At 36.3% G+C, this 17,147-nt stretch overlaps 2 protein-coding genes across 2 annotated transcripts; one reads left to right on the forward strand and one right to left on the reverse strand.

Annotated features, from left to right (window-relative positions):
- The first annotated feature begins 1,520 nt into the window (after nucleotides 1–1,520).
- pm20d1 (peptidase M20 domain containing 1) lies at nucleotides 1,521–9,190 on the forward strand. The gene is made up of 13 exons (XM_015373528.1): nucleotides 1,521–1,776; nucleotides 1,872–1,958; nucleotides 4,611–4,846; nucleotides 4,961–5,047; nucleotides 5,132–5,265; nucleotides 6,277–6,396; nucleotides 6,515–6,590; nucleotides 6,671–6,732; nucleotides 6,821–6,899; nucleotides 6,977–7,048; nucleotides 7,124–7,289; nucleotides 7,358–7,457; nucleotides 7,715–9,190. Exons 1-13 carry the CDS (start codon nucleotides 1,563–1,565, stop codon nucleotides 7,842–7,844), a joined length of 1,563 nt encoding a protein of 520 aa, XP_015229014.1. The 5' UTR covers nucleotides 1,521–1,562; the 3' UTR covers nucleotides 7,845–9,190.
- Nucleotides 9,191–11,336: 2,146 nt separating this feature from the next.
- LOC107083903 (acidic mammalian chitinase-like) lies at nucleotides 11,337–16,673 on the reverse strand. The gene is made up of 12 exons (XM_015373450.1): nucleotides 15,631–16,673; nucleotides 15,431–15,491; nucleotides 15,321–15,350; nucleotides 15,041–15,245; nucleotides 14,791–14,847; nucleotides 14,541–14,706; nucleotides 14,120–14,244; nucleotides 13,771–13,894; nucleotides 13,501–13,683; nucleotides 13,259–13,375; nucleotides 11,819–11,951; nucleotides 11,337–11,731 (listed from the first exon to the last, which is right to left on the reverse strand). The coding sequence occupies exons 2-12, from the start codon at nucleotides 15,453–15,455 to the stop codon at nucleotides 11,469–11,471; spliced, it is 1,428 nt and encodes a 475-aa protein (XP_015228936.1). The 5' UTR covers nucleotides 15,456–15,491; nucleotides 15,631–16,673; the 3' UTR covers nucleotides 11,337–11,468.
- Nucleotides 16,674–17,147: the final 474 nt, after the last annotated feature.

A 17,147-nucleotide genomic window follows, 5' to 3' on the forward strand; every position in this document is an offset into this window, starting at 1 on the left:
AAATGCAAGTGAATACGTGCCGCAAAATCATGGTCTCAATGCAATCAGCTGGTTATCCTTAGGAAACTTTTATCAAAAAGTCTTAACTTAATTTAGTTGTCTCTTAAAAGTTTCTTGAGATGACGTGTTGTGAATTGTCGCCATTTAAATAAACTGAATCGAAAACTGATATATTCTATTCAATAAAAAATTTTTTGCTTTAGAATTTTTTTTATCATTGGTCATTGGAAGGCATACTAGTATGTGAAATATCCATTCATTTTCTGTTACGCTTATCCCAGCTGTCTACAGGCGAGAGGCGGGTACACCCTGAACAGGTCACCAATCTATCGCAGGGCAACACATAGACAGACAACCATTCACACACTCACATCTAAGGAGAATTCAGAGAAGTCAATTAACCTAACATTTTTTTGGACTGTTGGAGGAAGTCTGAGTACCCGGAGAGAACCCACACATGCTCAGGGAGAAAATGCAAACTCCATGCAGAAAGACCACAGAGCAGGAATCAATCCCAAAACCTTCTTGATGCAAGGCAGCAAGCAGTGTTACCCATTGCTCTCCTGAGAAATCTACAAAAGATTAGAGCAACTGAAAAAAAAAAGTTAACTGATTTTTAAATATTTCAGTTTAATATGGGGAAAAAGTCATTCTGACTTTAATCTCAGAATTCTGACGTTTTTTTCCCCCTCAGAATTCTGACTTCTTTTCCCCTCAGGATTCTGAATTTAATCTCAGAATTCTGACTTTTTTTCTCAGAAGTCTGACTTTAATCTCATAATTCTGACTTTAATCTCAAAATTTCTGATCTTAATGTAGATGGGCACAATGAAGGAAGAGATGTGGGAGCACTCAGGTTCACTGACAAAATATGTGAGTTGTTTGAGAGGGCCAGTGACACATTGGTGGAAAATGAGGGAATTAGGTGAATTTTTACGTGCCTGAGGGGTCCCCGGTGATGCTATTTTATTAATGGAAGATAAGAAGGTGATTAAAACAAGAGAGCTAGTTTAGTCTCTAAAACAGACATGGGTACGGCTTGATGCTGACTTGTTTGTTAGCTGCAAAAAAAGTCAGAATTTTGAGGAAAAAAAGTCAGAATTCTGAGATAAAAGTCACAATTCTGAGAAAAAAGATTAAAGTCAGAACTGTGAGAAAAAAGTCAAACTTCTTAGATCAAAGTCAGAATTGTGAGGAAAAAGTTAGATTTCTGAGATTAAAGTCAGAATTGTGAGAAAAAAGTCAGAATTCTGAGATTAAAGTCAGAATTCTATATTAGTCAGAATTTAAACTTTTTTCTCATATAATACTGAAATAACATGTAAAGATTGGTTAACTTTTTACATTTTTTTCAGCGGCCCTAATCTCCTTCCGTAGCAATCCATGCATAAACAAAATATTTAAATTCTATACAGCAAATAACAAAATGCCTAAAACTTTTATGGCTGAACACACAAAATGGAGCTAAAGCTGTTCGCCAGTAGGTGTCTCTTCTTCACACTGCAGGGTGTCATCTGTGCTGACTTCACTCTGCAACTTCTGCTGTCACAACAGACACAACAATGGCAGACTCAAAGATCCAAGCGTGGAAGTTTTTAAAGATAATTGTTTTCACTTTCTTTATCACAGTATTGCTGTTATTCACTTCGGCAACAATCCGGACTCTGTCTCTGGACGTAAATGTCGGACTTCAACTCGCACGCTGGGAAAAGTCGAACAATATCTCCCTGGTGATTGATCAACATCAGAGAGAGGAGCTTCTAGCCAAATTTAAAGGTAGTGTGGGTCCGTTAAGCTTTGAGATTGGCCTAGTCCACAGAAACAGGTGTGGGGGTGTTGCTAGATCATGGTGTGTTTGTTTTGTCGTTCAGAGGCGCTGAGGATCCCCACAGTGTCATTCTCTGAGAGGGAGAGCAACACCACAGCTCTGCGTCAGTTTGTCACCTTCCTCCGCAAAGGTACGACAACAGGTGTCCCCCTCAAACATCACGCCTTTACCCTCTGTTTCTAAAGGTTTCCTCAAAGAAACCAGGATGGTACATTCCTATACATGCTAGTAAACGAGCGTGTAACTGATACACCTACATTGCTGCTAACCTTATTGTTAGCTGCTAGCAAGAGCTAACTGATAATCATTAGCTTCATCGATTTGCTCAGAACTTAATGTCGTATAATCATTTCAAATATAAGTCAGTGGATATATTTGTACAGAAGGGAAATATTAAAACAGTCTGCTTGGCTTCATCCTGATAATAAAGCTAATAGCAAAATTTTAAAAGTGTATGGTTTAATTTGGCTTTCTACTTTATAATTAACCCCAAAATATATATTCAGCTTATGTGATTTGTTCAGTTTACATTCTGAAATCAAGCTATAAATTAGTTTAAATATATAGATTGGAATCAGACAGTGCACTTACTGAGCAAACATGCATTTAAAAATGAAAGCATATTTTTTTTGCAATTTAAATGCTTAAAAGCATTTACATCTGCAAAACTCAGATGAAGAGAAAATACAATTAGGAGAAATGTATTGATACAATTACTTAGTCTTTGGCGCTCAGACCTCGACAGGAAACATAGCGCTTAATTTTGATAGATATGCATGAACAGGAGTAAAGAACAGGGCTGTCTCCCCCAGGCCTGAAACTGCTGGTGGAGTGGAGATAGATGAATTTGGTCAGTCTGTAGACTGCTGGTTAGCGAGACGGTATGCTGAGCTTTATGGGGAGATCCAGTGGATTGCGTGAGCTGATTCTAGAGCTTCACTCAGGGACCTGGAAGATGGAAGTCCTGTTGTGTGTGTCAATGATGAGCAAGCATAGGGTGACAGTAGAGAGGAAAAACTTCCCGTTTGGAAGAAACCTCTGGCAGAACCAGTCTCAACATGGCGGTCTTCTGCTGGAACGGTTGAGATGAGACAGGGAATGCAGTAAGAGTCCGGGATGAATGACACTCTGATTAAGCTTTAACGACGATGGTGGAGGAGGGGCTTTTGGTGGGCTGAGTTTCTTCAGTTGAACTTCCGCCTAGGCTCCATTTGCTAATGTAGTATCAGGTAGGGCTGAAAAAGTTAATTGGATTAATCAATGATTGAAATAACAGTAAATCAATTATCAGTTAACTGGAGTACAGAGACTGTAAAATGTATGTAGCTGATGTGCGAGCCATTAAGAGCAGTAATTATATCAAAATTGTAAAAAAAATAAAAAAACACGGTGTAAACATTTTGCATTTAAGATAGAAAAAATAAGTCGTCTGTCGACATGCTCTATTAAGAATCCCTCAAGTGGAAAAGTTTTAGTTTCACCAGGTTGAATTTTGTAAAAAGTCTTCTTTAAGGAAACTTTGGCTTTCCGATTATTGATCAATTAATTGAAAAAAATAATCAACAGATTAAATAATTGCAGCTTTACTCTCAGGTTAAGACTAATCTTCAAGTTAATGCCCCCCCCCCCCCCCCCCCAAAAAAAAGAAAAAAAGAAAAAGGTTTTCCAATTATTCTAGTTAAATTCCTTTAGGGTCTTTAATTTGCAGCAACTCCTCCTCAGCAAACATGGTCCCTTTGTTTGCTGATTGGTTGGATGAGAGCATATGTTTAGAAGAGTTTTGGCATTCTATGACTCTCCTTAATGTTCGGTTAATTGACCGCTTTGGAAAGATGATGTCCTGTCCAGAACTGGAACTCCACCACAAATGCTGCACTTTTTCAGATGCTCTGACCCAGTCTGCAAATCGTTAAAGTTCTGCCTTCTCAAACTAATACAAATCCTTATTCTCCAGTTTTTCCTTCTTCATACAACTTTTAAAGCATGATGTTCACTTTTCCTCAAGCAGATTCCCCCAATGGGTTTTAAAATGAAGAGATAATCGGATAATAATGGGAGTGGTCACAATGTGGTGCCAGATCATTGTTTCATTCCGTACACACTTTAGCTCATTCTTTATTCAGATTATATTTCCTTAATGAATAAAGCTATTAAACTGGGGTTACATTCTACTTGACCACTATCAATCGTTTCGACTAACTAATTGCTTTTTTAATAGAAACATTTCCGTCCTGAACCAAATTAGAAAGTTTGTTCTTTGTTATTATAGACTAGAATATTAAACAGTTGAAAGATGATTTATTCATTAATTTTCAGGAATTAATCTCAGTGTTTTAGAACCCTCATTTATTTTTTCCTCTCACTTCATCTCACCCCATCTAATACTTTTTGATTTTATTGTAAGTGAAAACTCTCGAGATAATTTTTAGCATAATTTGATGACCTACGAGCTCATCATCTCTCTGCTACATGGCATTTATCTAGAAACTCAAGCAAAGGAGACCCGACCCTAAATATATTCATATTGTCAATTAGGTTCATACTGTATTTAGCTATACCTTTTAGTTAGCTGGTGTTTCTATATTAAACATTCTTATTGGTCTTATTTGATATCATGTTTATTTTCTGATAAACCGTTTTAGTTTTCAAGACCAGTTTAATGTTTTTTTAACAAAATAATGCAACAATTAAACTTTTTTAAGATTTTACAATTTCTTTAAATTGATTTTTTTAGGTAACATAGTGAGACTGTGTTTGTCATGTTATATTTTTTCTTTGTCAGCCTTCCCCACCGTTTTCTCCTCAAGCCTGGTTCATCATGAGCTGGTGGCAGATTACAGCCACCTGTTTCAGGTGCAGGGATCTCAGCCTGACTTGGTGCCATACCTGCTGCTGGCCCACATTGATGTAGTACCTGCCAGAGAGTCAGACGGCTGGGAGGCGCCTCCCTTTTCTGCCCAAGAGATGGATGGCTTCATCTATGCAAGAGGGACCATAGATGATAAGTGCGCTGTAATGGTAGGAGAACAAGTGCTGATGTATTGTTAGAATATTCTAGAACTAAGTTGCATAGTTTTTATATATCTGCAGACCAGGTTCATTGTGTTGTTTTTCATTTTTATGTTTCCTCAGGGAATACTTCAAGCATTGGAGTACCTGCTGCTTAGAGGCTATGCTCCACGTAGGGGATTTTACATTGGTTTGGGACATGATGAAGAGGTATTTTTCTGCCCTTTAAACTGCTGTTGTTCACAAACAATAAAAAAAAAAATTCAGCTGGGCTCTTTGGTTTGTCATTTGCAGATCAGTGGTTTCAATGGGGCAATGAACATTGTACGTTTGATGAAGGATCGTGGTGTGAAGCTGTCATTTGTCCTGGATGAAGGCCTGGCTGTACTTGATGGAGTAATCAGTGGACTTGATGGACCTGTAGCTCTGTGAGAAATCCCCACACTCAGTTTGAGCATGATACTTAGGTGGTCGCATTTGCTAAGCCTCATAGAGGCGATGGTAAAAAAATGACAAATTAATCTCTGTCTTTTGGGTGTAGGGAAAATGTACCTACTCATCTTGGTAAATATGTGCGTTACTATAAATGTTTTTTTTAAATACTATTTTAAAGACTGTTATTTAGGGATGAATTCATTTATTCAGCAAACAGATTTACAGACTCACGCACTTTAAGACTATTAAAGTTCACTGAAGTGCTGCACAAAAAAGATAGTGATTTAAAGTACAAAACTGAATAATTTAGACCAGATGACAAATATAAAGAAAATGCAGAACAATAAAAATAAATGGTCAACTAGATTATAAAGAAAGTAAAATATCAAATTTGTTCAAATATATAAAAAATAAATAAATAGAAACATTTTAGCCGTTCCCAACCCAGATCAAAACCCAATGAGAATTCATATACCTTTTAATAAAGATTTAACTATTTCACTACGCTCAGTCTCTCTGCCCCGGTAATGATTTTTTTGTGAACATGAGACATGATGTGACTTGGACTCCGGTCAGTTACAGAGTTTGCTAACTTTGCCAAACAGTGAGGGGAGGGGTAGAAACTGAGGGCTGAGCTGAGGAAGGCAGAGAGAGATTTGAGATGAAACCAACCAATGGGTCGCTGATACCCCGTTATGCTTAATAAAACAGAGAGAGAAATCATTCTTTCTTGCACATAGATTTTGTAAATTAAAACAGGCTTGGGCGTCCTCTGTTTGTATGAAAACGCAACATTTTTAATGGAACAAAACTTTTTTTTATTGATTTCTCAAAATTAAGAAGAAGTCCTAACCCTTACACACACACACACATATATGTATATATGTATATATGTGTAAAGCAAATTTCTCTAACTTCTTTACCATCATTTAATTTTTTTTAGACCTATGAAGGTTTGATGAGTGTATGTCAACTGCTCACCATCAGTGTTTTTATTTAAACAGAATTGGGGTAAGTGAAAAGGGCTCAGCCAATGTGAAGCTTAGTGTGTCTATGGCACCTGGTCACTCCTCGATGCCTCCCAGGGAGTCCAGCATTGGGATCTTAGCTGCAGCTGTCAAAAGGTGTGACATCTTATTCTTCAGCTTTTTATTGCTTTGGAAAATTCTTTGATCATTTTAGAGGTTTCTCTGGTATGAAACTAGTTATATAGTTTAAATTTTGGTTTTATAATTTCTGCAGACTTGAAGACAACCCTATGCCGAGGTTATTTGGTTATGGTCCAGAACGTGATACCTTTGAACATCTGGCCCACAAGGCAAGAGGAATCAATGCTTGCTAACTCAAGGTTTTCTGATGTCTCCACATTCTTAAACATTTCTATTTTTTCTCTCTCAGTTTGGTCTTCCTCTGAAGTTCATAATGTCAAACTTATGGCTCTTTTCCCCACTCCTTGGCAGGTAATAACAATATTTAAGCTGTGGTGTAAAGTGGATCAGGTGGCAGTCTGCTGCCTCTGCTCTTTTATTGATGTGCTTTGTATTGCAGAGTACTGGAAATGAAGCCAGACACTAATGCTTTTGTAAGGACTACCACAGCCGTGACAATGTTTAATGCAGGAACTAAGGTATGCAACTTCTTTTTAAATTGATTAATTCACTTTTTTTTTTCAATCTCAAATGAAAATATTCTGGGTTCTTTTAGTCCAACATCATTCCTTCGCTAGCAGAGGCTACTGTAAATCTACGAATCCACTCTGCACATTCACTACAAGAGGCAAGGAGAGAAATGTTGCTGTTCTTTCTTATGTATGTAAAGATCTGTTGAACAGACTGTGTTCTGCTTTTCCAGGTCTTAGACTTTATCCAGGATACGGTTGGGGACCAACGAGTGAAAGTAGAGCTTATTGATGGATTTGACCCACTCCCCATTAGCTCTTCTGATGAGCAATCCTTTGGCTTTCAGATCATAAAGAAAACAGTTTTGGACATGTTTCCCAAACTTACAGTTGCTCCAGGTAAATCTCAGATCAATGTAGTTTCATAGTAAAAGCACTTATATCTAAACAAACTGTTTGATTTTCAGGTATTTGTGTTGGAAACACAGACAGTCGACATTTCAAAGACCTGAGCAGTGATATTTATCGCTTTGCTCCAGTTTGGTTTAAACCAGGTGACGTTCAAAGGTAAGAACTTAAAATGATCTGAACCTTAGAACAAAAAGGACCCTTTGACATAAACTCATTTGTTTATATTAAAAACATTATTTATAAATGTGAGGGGGGTTTAGATCCTTACTGAGCAAACACTGTACGGATATTTTTTCCTTTACTTCTTCAGTTTTAATGACACAAAGCATTTATCCAGAAATAATAGACAGTGGATCTTATAACAAGGAATTTTCTAATTAACAAACCTGTTTTCTCTTATCTTTACTTTTCAGGTTTCATGGGATAAACGAAAGGATTTCCAAAAAGAACTATGAGGAGCTCATTGTGTTTTATTTTAATCTGATTCAAAACTGTGACATTAAGAAGCTTCCTGATCCACACAGCTCTGTTCATGAACTCTAAGCAGCTGTTTAGCTGAATGCTTTATTATATCCTGAGTTTACAAATGATGCAAAAATAATTTTACATGAACATTACTGGGTAGACTTGAAGATTGAAAAAATAAATAATTGCATTTCTATTGGTCGAGTCAGTTGAATTGAGGTGTTTTAAATGGGCTCTTGGATGAACTTGTAGTTTAATTTAAAAAAGAAAGGTTTATGATCTTTTGTTTTTGGAGGAGTTTGATCAAACAGATGACATTGCTGCTGTGAACTAATTTTAAATAAAAAAAAATGTGAGAGCATTACTTATAAATTACATAATGTTACGCTGCTTTACTTTGACCAAAGACTTGTACAATCCACTGAAAGAACTATTCATTGAGTTATGTATTGATTTACTCTGGAATGAACTGAGATTGCACTATCTATTACTATGCTTATGTTATAAGTTTATTTAATTTCTAATTATGAGCAGATTTTCTTGTTATTTTGTTTTTGTTTAAAGAGAAATTTCCCAATGTATCAATAAAATACAATTTGAGTTTGCAAAAGTAGGTTTATTTGCATTCTGTGGAGTATTTGTCAGATATTGTATAATGATGCTAATGCCTTAAAATACATATTATGATTGTTTTTATTTTATTTTTTCTACCATGATACTTTCTTTGAAAGATTCACTGCATGCTTTAGTTCCCCTCAAAAAAGTTTGGTATTTGGAAATGTTCTGTTCATGACCCATGTTAAAACCACATATTATACTTGATCACGTTTTTGTACGTTTATCATTACCAGTTTGCTGTGTTGTTATGCAGAAAAAAAAATCATTGTTTATGGACTCCTTAGAAATAAAGATCAGTTAGAATTGGCTCATCATGGTTTTATGGATGCCTTGAAAATTCAAACAATTGTGAAAACATCTTGATAGCTTTAAACGCAGATAAGCTGTTTTATCAGATTAAGGACACTATTGCAACATCCACATAAAACAGATAATGATGGTATGTGGACCTTTGAGCTCATGATGGAACCAAAGCACTTATCTCATAATTCTAAGTTGCTGCACTTTTTTAGACACACGGTATTTTCTTTATTTGCAGACTCTGAAAACTGAGTGTAAAATTTGTATGTTTTAGTTAATAATGTTTATGACAAATCCATAATCTTGTAGAGCTTAGCCATTTGTTATGGGTTTTATCATATCCTCTTAAAATCAGAATATGGTAAGATTGTGCTGAAAAAGGGACTTTAAAGTCTTTGCATGTATTTTGGTCAAATCCATAATTGCACAAAACCTCTACATTTATCAGGATAAACCAAGGTGGAGGGTAAATTCTGCACCGCTAGTCAAACTACAAAATGTACAGATGTAAATATCCCTTCTGATAGTCATATTTGGTTTTTTAATGGTCATCTTAGGTTAAATATTCAAGGTAACTAGGCAATTGTGGATATTATGTGGGATGTTAAATTCAGTGCTACAGTAAAGAAAAAGCTTATATGTACCTAAGACATATAAAATACTTTAAAACTGGCTATTAATAAAATTTTATTGTCTGGCAGAGTAAAAAAAACTGCCAGTTTGCTTCTTTCTATATGTCTGCTTCTGACTCCTTGAACCCCAGTCGGCCTCGGCGGATGGCCACTCACACTGAGCCTGGTTCTGCTGGAGGTTTCTTCCTGTTCAAAGGGAATTTTTTTTTTCTCTCCACTCTTGCTACAAGCATGCTTTGTGTGAGGGATTGCTTTCATGTCTATATGTTGATGCAATCAGCTGGTTGTCTTTAGAAAACTTTGAACAAATCTCACTGTATTATCTGATTAAGCTGTCTCTGTAAATCGCCTTGAGATGTCATATTGTGAATCGCCCTTATATACATAAACTGAATTGAAGTTATTAGACCTGTTGGGGCACTTAAAATTGATAAGTCCAGGAGCAGCTGGAGGGACAGATGTGTGATGGCTCTTTTTTGTGTCTCGGGTGCAACAGTTTCTCACTGACTGTATCACCTCATCTTTCCCCTTTGTCTTCCTTGGTCTTGTGATACTATTTGTTCACAGATGTTTTTATCTTATTTGAGAAAAAAAAAAATCATTAACAGGGCTATGAACAAAGGCATGTGACTGCTTTCAGGTTTCCATTTGTAAATAGCATTTGTGTATGACACGAAATCGTAATAGAATTATTTCAGGTTTATTGTTCCAATGTAACAAAATGTGAAACATTTAAGGTGGAATGAATACTTTTGCACAAACCCACCCTGCTTTTATACCTAAAGTTTAATACAATTAGCACTTAAAGCTAATTGAATTAGCTGGTGAGTAACTTAAAATTCCTATAAGACCTTGTTATGGGCTTAGCAAATTGTCTTCTACTGTATAAATTCAATAAATAATAAAGGCACCTTTCAATTCTGTGTCTTATGTATGAACTGTTGCCAGATTGTCAGACACATCTGCATCTCAGGAAATGTGATGAGTAATAAAGTTAATCTTATTTAAGGTAGAAAATTAAAATAAACTTGTTTTCTCCAGTGCTTATAGGCTATAAGGATGCTGTTTTAGACTAAATTAGGATAAAACGGATGCTTTCTCAAGCAAAACTAAGATATGAAAAAAATTGTCTGTAGAAAAGTTTTATTGGGTTGTATATATGTTTATTGTTATGACTGTATTTTGGCTTCCATGTAGAAATAATGCAAAACAACCTTTCTGATGAAATTTTTATTTTTATTTTGACCAGTTCAAGCAATAGCCAAGAAGAAATAGCCATGTTCTAAGCTGCTGGGTTAAGTTTACATGCAAATTACTGTGTTGCTTATCCTTTGTAATGTTGCTGACAGTCTCTCAAGGTTTGGATACTAATCACATAACCAGAGGTTTCAGTTTCCCTGACATTTCTTTGGAATGTTTTGGAATTTTAGTGAAGTGCTTTATGCAAAGGACAAGAAAAATCCAAGTCCTCCCCCTTGGTTAGGGATATTTGATGTAAATGGCCTCTTTGACTCCTCTCAAAAATTTTCTTTTTGGTGGTCTAAAAACAAGCATTAACACAAGCTAAGTATATGGCACTGTTTGGATTCAGGAATCCACCTTCATCTCAAGGAAAGGGGCCACAAAATTAAGAAATGTTACATTCAGTCAGGACTACGAAGGTTAATGGTCTGTAGTCATTTAATGTGTGAAGGTGGAGCTTTTATAGGAGAGCATGTTACATTGCTCCAGTGACTTGTTGAAGATTTCTATTGTAGTTCCCATCCATCTTTTAAAAGAGATCAACACATTAGCCTTGATAAGGGTTCTTTATAAACTGCCCAAACCTCCATAACTGACTCTGTTTGATCAAGAAAATCTTCGTTCTTTAAAAACATTTCTAAGTATATCTACAGATTTTCCAAATAATTTAATAACAGTGAAAATGCAGCTGATACATCCTGGGTCTTTTCTGATCTGAAAAAAATACACTAACTGCTTTTATTTGTAAATAAAGCTACACTTACAACACCAAAGCTATTTAATCCAACATTAAATTCACAAAAAAATGGGCCAAATCACATGCACATCAAAGTATTTTATTTTAAGGGGAAAAGTCCCGTTGTCTTCATAAAACAAACTGACATTACAGCGTCGTTGATATATGATATATTTAGGGCCAGTCACAGCATAAGCATTTCTCACTGTAAACCAGATTAGAAGGGCATCTCTGCGTATATGTTTTTCCATTGACACACTGATAGAAGGTGTTTTTGTCATCATCATTTTTGTAAATCCCATCAATCTTTCCAACACAGAAATTGTTCCCCGAAACAACACTTGTGGTAGCTGTGGTAGGGGCCGTCCCGGCAGCTGTTGAAGGGAGGATTTGGGTAACATTTGGTGTTGTTGTTACCCGTGCATTTGTTTGGTTATCTAAAAACAGAGAATAAAGCATCTTTAAAGTAAAAGAAAGGATATTTTATGTCCTTATGGGGAATAACATTGACTAATATTGTTTACCCGAGTCCAAAAGAGAGCGGAGATAACCAATGAGGGGATAGGGTCCCTGACCACAGCTCTGTCCAGCAAAATCATCAAGAGCCAGAGACCAGACAAATGCTCCCCCATATTTGTTATCTTTGACATATTGTGCCTAGAAAATATAAAAGTTGCCATTAAAAATACAGATTATAATTTTTTTTTCAAAATTACAATCAAAATGAAACACACCAGGACAAAAAAATCACTTGTCACAGTGTTTTTTAGGTCAAGAGAAGAAGGCAAGAAATAGAAGCTGGTTACTCATCTGCATAAAGATGAGAAACCACTAATACATGTATCGGTAGTAAGTATAGTCTATTTATAATACAGAATTCTGTACAATATAAATCACAATTAATGTGTACACAGCCTAAAAATAGATATAAAGAAGCACATTAAGCAAATGACATAGAGAGCAAATTGGTTCAAAAGTGGTTTAGCAGCCATAGACTGAAAGGCTAAGTAGGGCTGAAAGGATTAAAGAATGCAAGATGCATTGCGTGGTTAAAAAGGCATTGAAAAATAACAAATTTCAGATGAATGGCCATTATGTGCCCTGGAGGTGAATACACGCACTATAAACTGAATTCTAAAGATCTGCTGTGAACCATTGTAGAAAACATAAGTGGTTAAGAGTGTTTGCAAAGTTTGGCTGATGAGTTCTGAAAAACTTGATTGATTGGCCTGATTGTTATTCTAGATCAACAACCTTCACAACCCAAAGAGTCATTTTCCCCATTCAGTTCAGCCAAATAAAAACTTAAAAAAAAATGGAAACACCTGTTTATTTAAAGACATCTACATCTTTAAAGATCATTTTTGTTAATCTTATTTCCACTATAAGGTAAAAAAAATAAAAATAAAATAAAATGTAAGAGTATTTCCTTTTTTTTACTATTATCTATTAGTAAAGCAAAATGTTTCTAAGCCAGGTGAAAAACATAAAATAGATCTTAAAGATATTCCAGGTATTTTTACTGTCAGCCGGATGGAAATTTTATGAAATCACTCTAAGAGAAAAGTTTGTCAGAACCTGAATTTGTTATATCTACTTTTCATTTAAAACTATTTGTTGACTTCTTTTCATTTTTAGTAAATGCTATGAAGAGCCATCGTGTAAAGTCCAAGGAGCCACTTGAGTCTCTGGATCCCTAGGTTGCATCCACCTTTTCTGGGTAAAACCTTAATCACTAACCTATTCAGTAGGTGGTAAAACATATCAGGTCAGGGGTTATATCTGAAATATTGTAACTATAGTGCCATCCTCTGGACAATTTTAATAACTAAAACGTACGTGTGTTTAATATCTGTATCAATATCAAATGCACATAATGTTTTAATTCAAAAAGACAATCTCAAACACTGTAAAGGACAAATTTATATTATAGCTGTTATTTGTTTTTGGATTTCATACATTACCTTGATTTCAAAGCTCTGTTTGTTGTCAAATCCCACCCACTCATTGCCTTTGACTGCATAGGGTACCTTTTGCTCTTCAATCCAGTGTGTGGTGGCTCCATTAAGGAAAGCGCAAACCTGTAGTTATAAACCAATGCTCTGAGATTTAGGCACTATCCGATGTGTTGTTTTGGTTTTCAGTATAAATTATTTCTTAGCCTAAATTAGTAATTTGGTTACCTATGCAAAATAAGAATTATTACCTCATAGTAAGACATAATTCCTGCTTCTTTGGTGTAGGGCCCAGCAGAGCCAGGCCCGCTGGCCGGTGCTCCAACACCAGTAGCTGCTGTTGATAAGCGAAATGTGCGCCCATATGTGGGAAAACCAACCAGCAGCTTATCTAAAGGAGCTCCTTGGTCTCTCCAGTACTTCATGGCAGAGTCCTGTGACGAAAATAAAGATCACATGTAAAACTGAAGATACAATGCTGTTACTAAACATGTAACTTGCCTGGGTTTCTTTTCACTTACAACATTGTTGTAGACTTGGTCACCAAGAAGGCCTGATTGGGTGTAAAGTGGGCTGTTGTGGCCAGTGAATGCATCCCAAGCTCCATTGAAATCATAGGTCATGACACTTATAAAATCTAGATACCTGTTAGATACAACAATATTGCAAGAAAATAAGAAGCTAAATAAAGTGAATGGCATTCAGTGTATTTTTTCATAAAAAAAAAACATTATGGTATTTTTTTCTTATCTGCTAAGAATTAATATTCTAAATAATTGGCTAAACAATTTGCTTTTTTTAATTCAGTTTTTTTGTTTGTTTTAAACTCAGATTAATATGATATTGTAGCATTACATCTCATTAACTTACTTTGATACAGCAGCAATCTCATAGCCTTTATCAATATTCCCCTTTCCCGCCGACACTGCAGCTGTGAGCAGCAATCTTGGCCTGTTGGTATCAGCTGCTTCCTTTTCAAAGGCAGCAAGTAATTCCTAAATAAAAAAAGGACATTTTCTGTGTTTATGCTGCTTCCAAAATTTGACCATGAAGTATAAATGCTTTGAGATCAGCTGTTGACCCAAGTTTCCCTTAATAGGTGAGTCACAATCTTAAAAATCAAATCTTTTTTCCAATTTGTAAGAACTTGGAGGTAACACTGACAGCAAAACACTTGGGTGTGGAAGTTTGTCCGAAATTCTGATCAATGATTTTCCTGCAATATTCAGTGACATTAACATGTGGCAGATTCATCCGCAGGTGACAGATTAGTGGAGGAAATATTTCTAACCTGGCAGAGCAATGTGAACCTGTTCTTGTCCTCAGGAGGGCTTCCTCGTGATCCAGGGTACTCCCAGTCCAGATCCAGTCCATCAAAGCCATGCTGTCTCAGTAATTTGATGGCAGACTGAATGAAGACTTGACGGTTGGCTGAAGATGAGGTCATGAGGGTGAATCTGTAAATAAACACATATGTCCATAGCTATATAATTTAGGTAAATAAGAAATGCAGAAAAGCATCTGCAGTTTTTTTTACTCACTGAGCTGTTCCAAAGTTCCACCCACCAACAGCTAACAGAGTTTTCAGTTTGGGATTTCTGTTTTAGAGATGTATAAATACATAAAGTGTATAAATCATTTAAATTTGTTAATTAAACCTTGCATTCTATCTGAATATATAACCATGATCTGACATTATGTTCTAAACAGTGCATGAAAACCTTACAACTTTCACATAGGTTTCCTCATCAGTGATTTCACACAAAACACTAAAGTTTATAATTAGCTCACCTGTTCTTCAGGGCATTGAAGGATTTATAGAGAACATCATCATTCCATTCAAAAGTAGATAGTTCATTGGAGGGATTGATTACTGAGAAAGCGTAGATGAGGTGTGTGCAGAGGTTTGGATCGATGTTTTCAGGGGTGTATTTACCAACTCCAACTCTGTATTGGGACCAGTTGGTGAAGTAGCACACCAGTTTGGTGGAAGAAACTATAAAAAAAAGAAAGAGATTAGAACTAAATTTGTATTCTGAGATTGTTACATAACAAAAATAATCATTCATACCAGTTTGAAGACACACCAGAAGTGACAATCCTGAAAAAAACAACAACTCAGCTTTATTTATCTTAAACTTAAATAACACAATAAATTATGATATACAATAAATTACCTACCAGCAAGAATTGTCAGCTGAGCCATGTTCTGCTGGATAAAGCCTTTTTTTTCCAGATTGATCTGAAAATATAGAACAGGTTAATGTAAAAACTATAAAAAGTTATATTAGATGTTTTAGAAGTCAAAATTAAAGGTTGTTCAGTTAAAGGCAGCAGCTGAAAAAAATATATATCCTAAAGTAGAAATAAATGTGGCGTACCTTTTCTCAAGTAGTTTGTTGTATGTCTGGCTGCTGCAAACGTTCTCCCTTATATATGTGTGGAGATAGAAAAGTCTGACTCCCAGTTTATTGAATTATCTGCTACTGAGTTGAACATAAGCCAATCAACCTTTGGTCAGTCTAACACAAATAGCCAATGACTGCCAACATTGTTACAATGCCATATTATCTGTGGATCCAGTGTACGCCCACTTCACCAGACTCTAGCAGAACAACCCCTGAAGTTTTATTCAGAGTTTACTTGCCACAAGAGGGTGCTACTGCTGTTGGTGAGATGTATCTTGTTAACATCCTATTTTACTGCTGAGCTTCGGTGGTGCTGTTCAGGCTATCTCCATCTGAACTAAGTTCTTTTGTTAGCTTACTCTAACTTTCCAGAAGCATTTTAAAACACAGCTTCTACTGCTGCGCTTTTCTACTTGGTACGTGGTTCACACAGTTTTACTAGTAGTAAGGAATAGGTAGCCTAGGCTAGCTCTATCTTAAAACTGCCATGGCTTCCTTCTCTTTCTCCCCTGATTCTTTTCTGTCTCTTTCTAACCTTCCATGCCTTTCTTTTGCTCTCTGTAGTGGATCTTCAGTAATTCCACTGCCTCCTTTAGTGATAATGGTTTGTGTAATAAATGTAGTATTAGAGTTAAGAGTCCTGGCTTTGGATAGTTGATGACCAAGACCAGGGATAACCCCACGTAATGGTCCTCCATCAATGCCTGAGCAGCCAGTCGACTGGGTAACGGCATAGTCGTGAATCTCTGCCCACTGGTCACCACTAACCCGTCCACGTTTTTATCCATTTTGGCCGCTCAGTGATGCACCCACCGGGAAGCCCATTCTGGTAATTGGCAGCTCCAAAGTCAGAAATGTGGCATTAGAGACACCAGGGACCATAGTCAAATGTTTGCCGGGGGCCAGAACACGTTAAATGCAGTAAGATTGCTATTCACGCTTCAGCTTCGCTATTGTTGCCCACTCATACTCTATCCAGACAGTGGCCATTTCTCAATTCGCAAGAATGCGCGTACTGATTTGTGTTATTGCCAAGTATGTTCTGGACAAGAACACAGGAAAGTATGGAGTTGGGGAGGACAGGAGCATGAAGCGTAAATATGGGTCAGTTGAAACAGAAGCGTACTTGTGACATCACAAAACACTCGGCTCGTCTGGAGCTGCATTTCATCTCCTTTTATTAATAATCCCTAGATAATAATAAATTCTTACTTTTTTCATTTATTTTGGGAATAATGATTAACAAAGTCAGATTAACACAAATCAAATTAACATTTTGCCAAATAAAACAAAAAAATCAGCATCAGAGCCAGCTGTATTTCATACATTTGCCGAAAGAGGGCTGACTCCAGGCGGGTTAAGGATATCCCTGGCTGAGGTTAGCCTCGGAGGTTCGCTGGTAGCCATGGTCCTCTCAACATTGGAACTTTTTTTTAAATCCCGCACTAAATGAGAAAATGGGCCAAACAGTGAAGCTTAAAGGTATAACG

The sequence above is a fragment of the Cyprinodon variegatus genome, unplaced genomic scaffold, assembly GCF_000732505.1.
Source record: "Cyprinodon variegatus isolate N-32 unplaced genomic scaffold, C_variegatus-1.0 Scaffold87, whole genome shotgun sequence".
In the NCBI taxonomy this organism is placed as follows: Eukaryota; Metazoa; Chordata; class Actinopteri; order Cyprinodontiformes; family Cyprinodontidae; genus Cyprinodon; species Cyprinodon variegatus.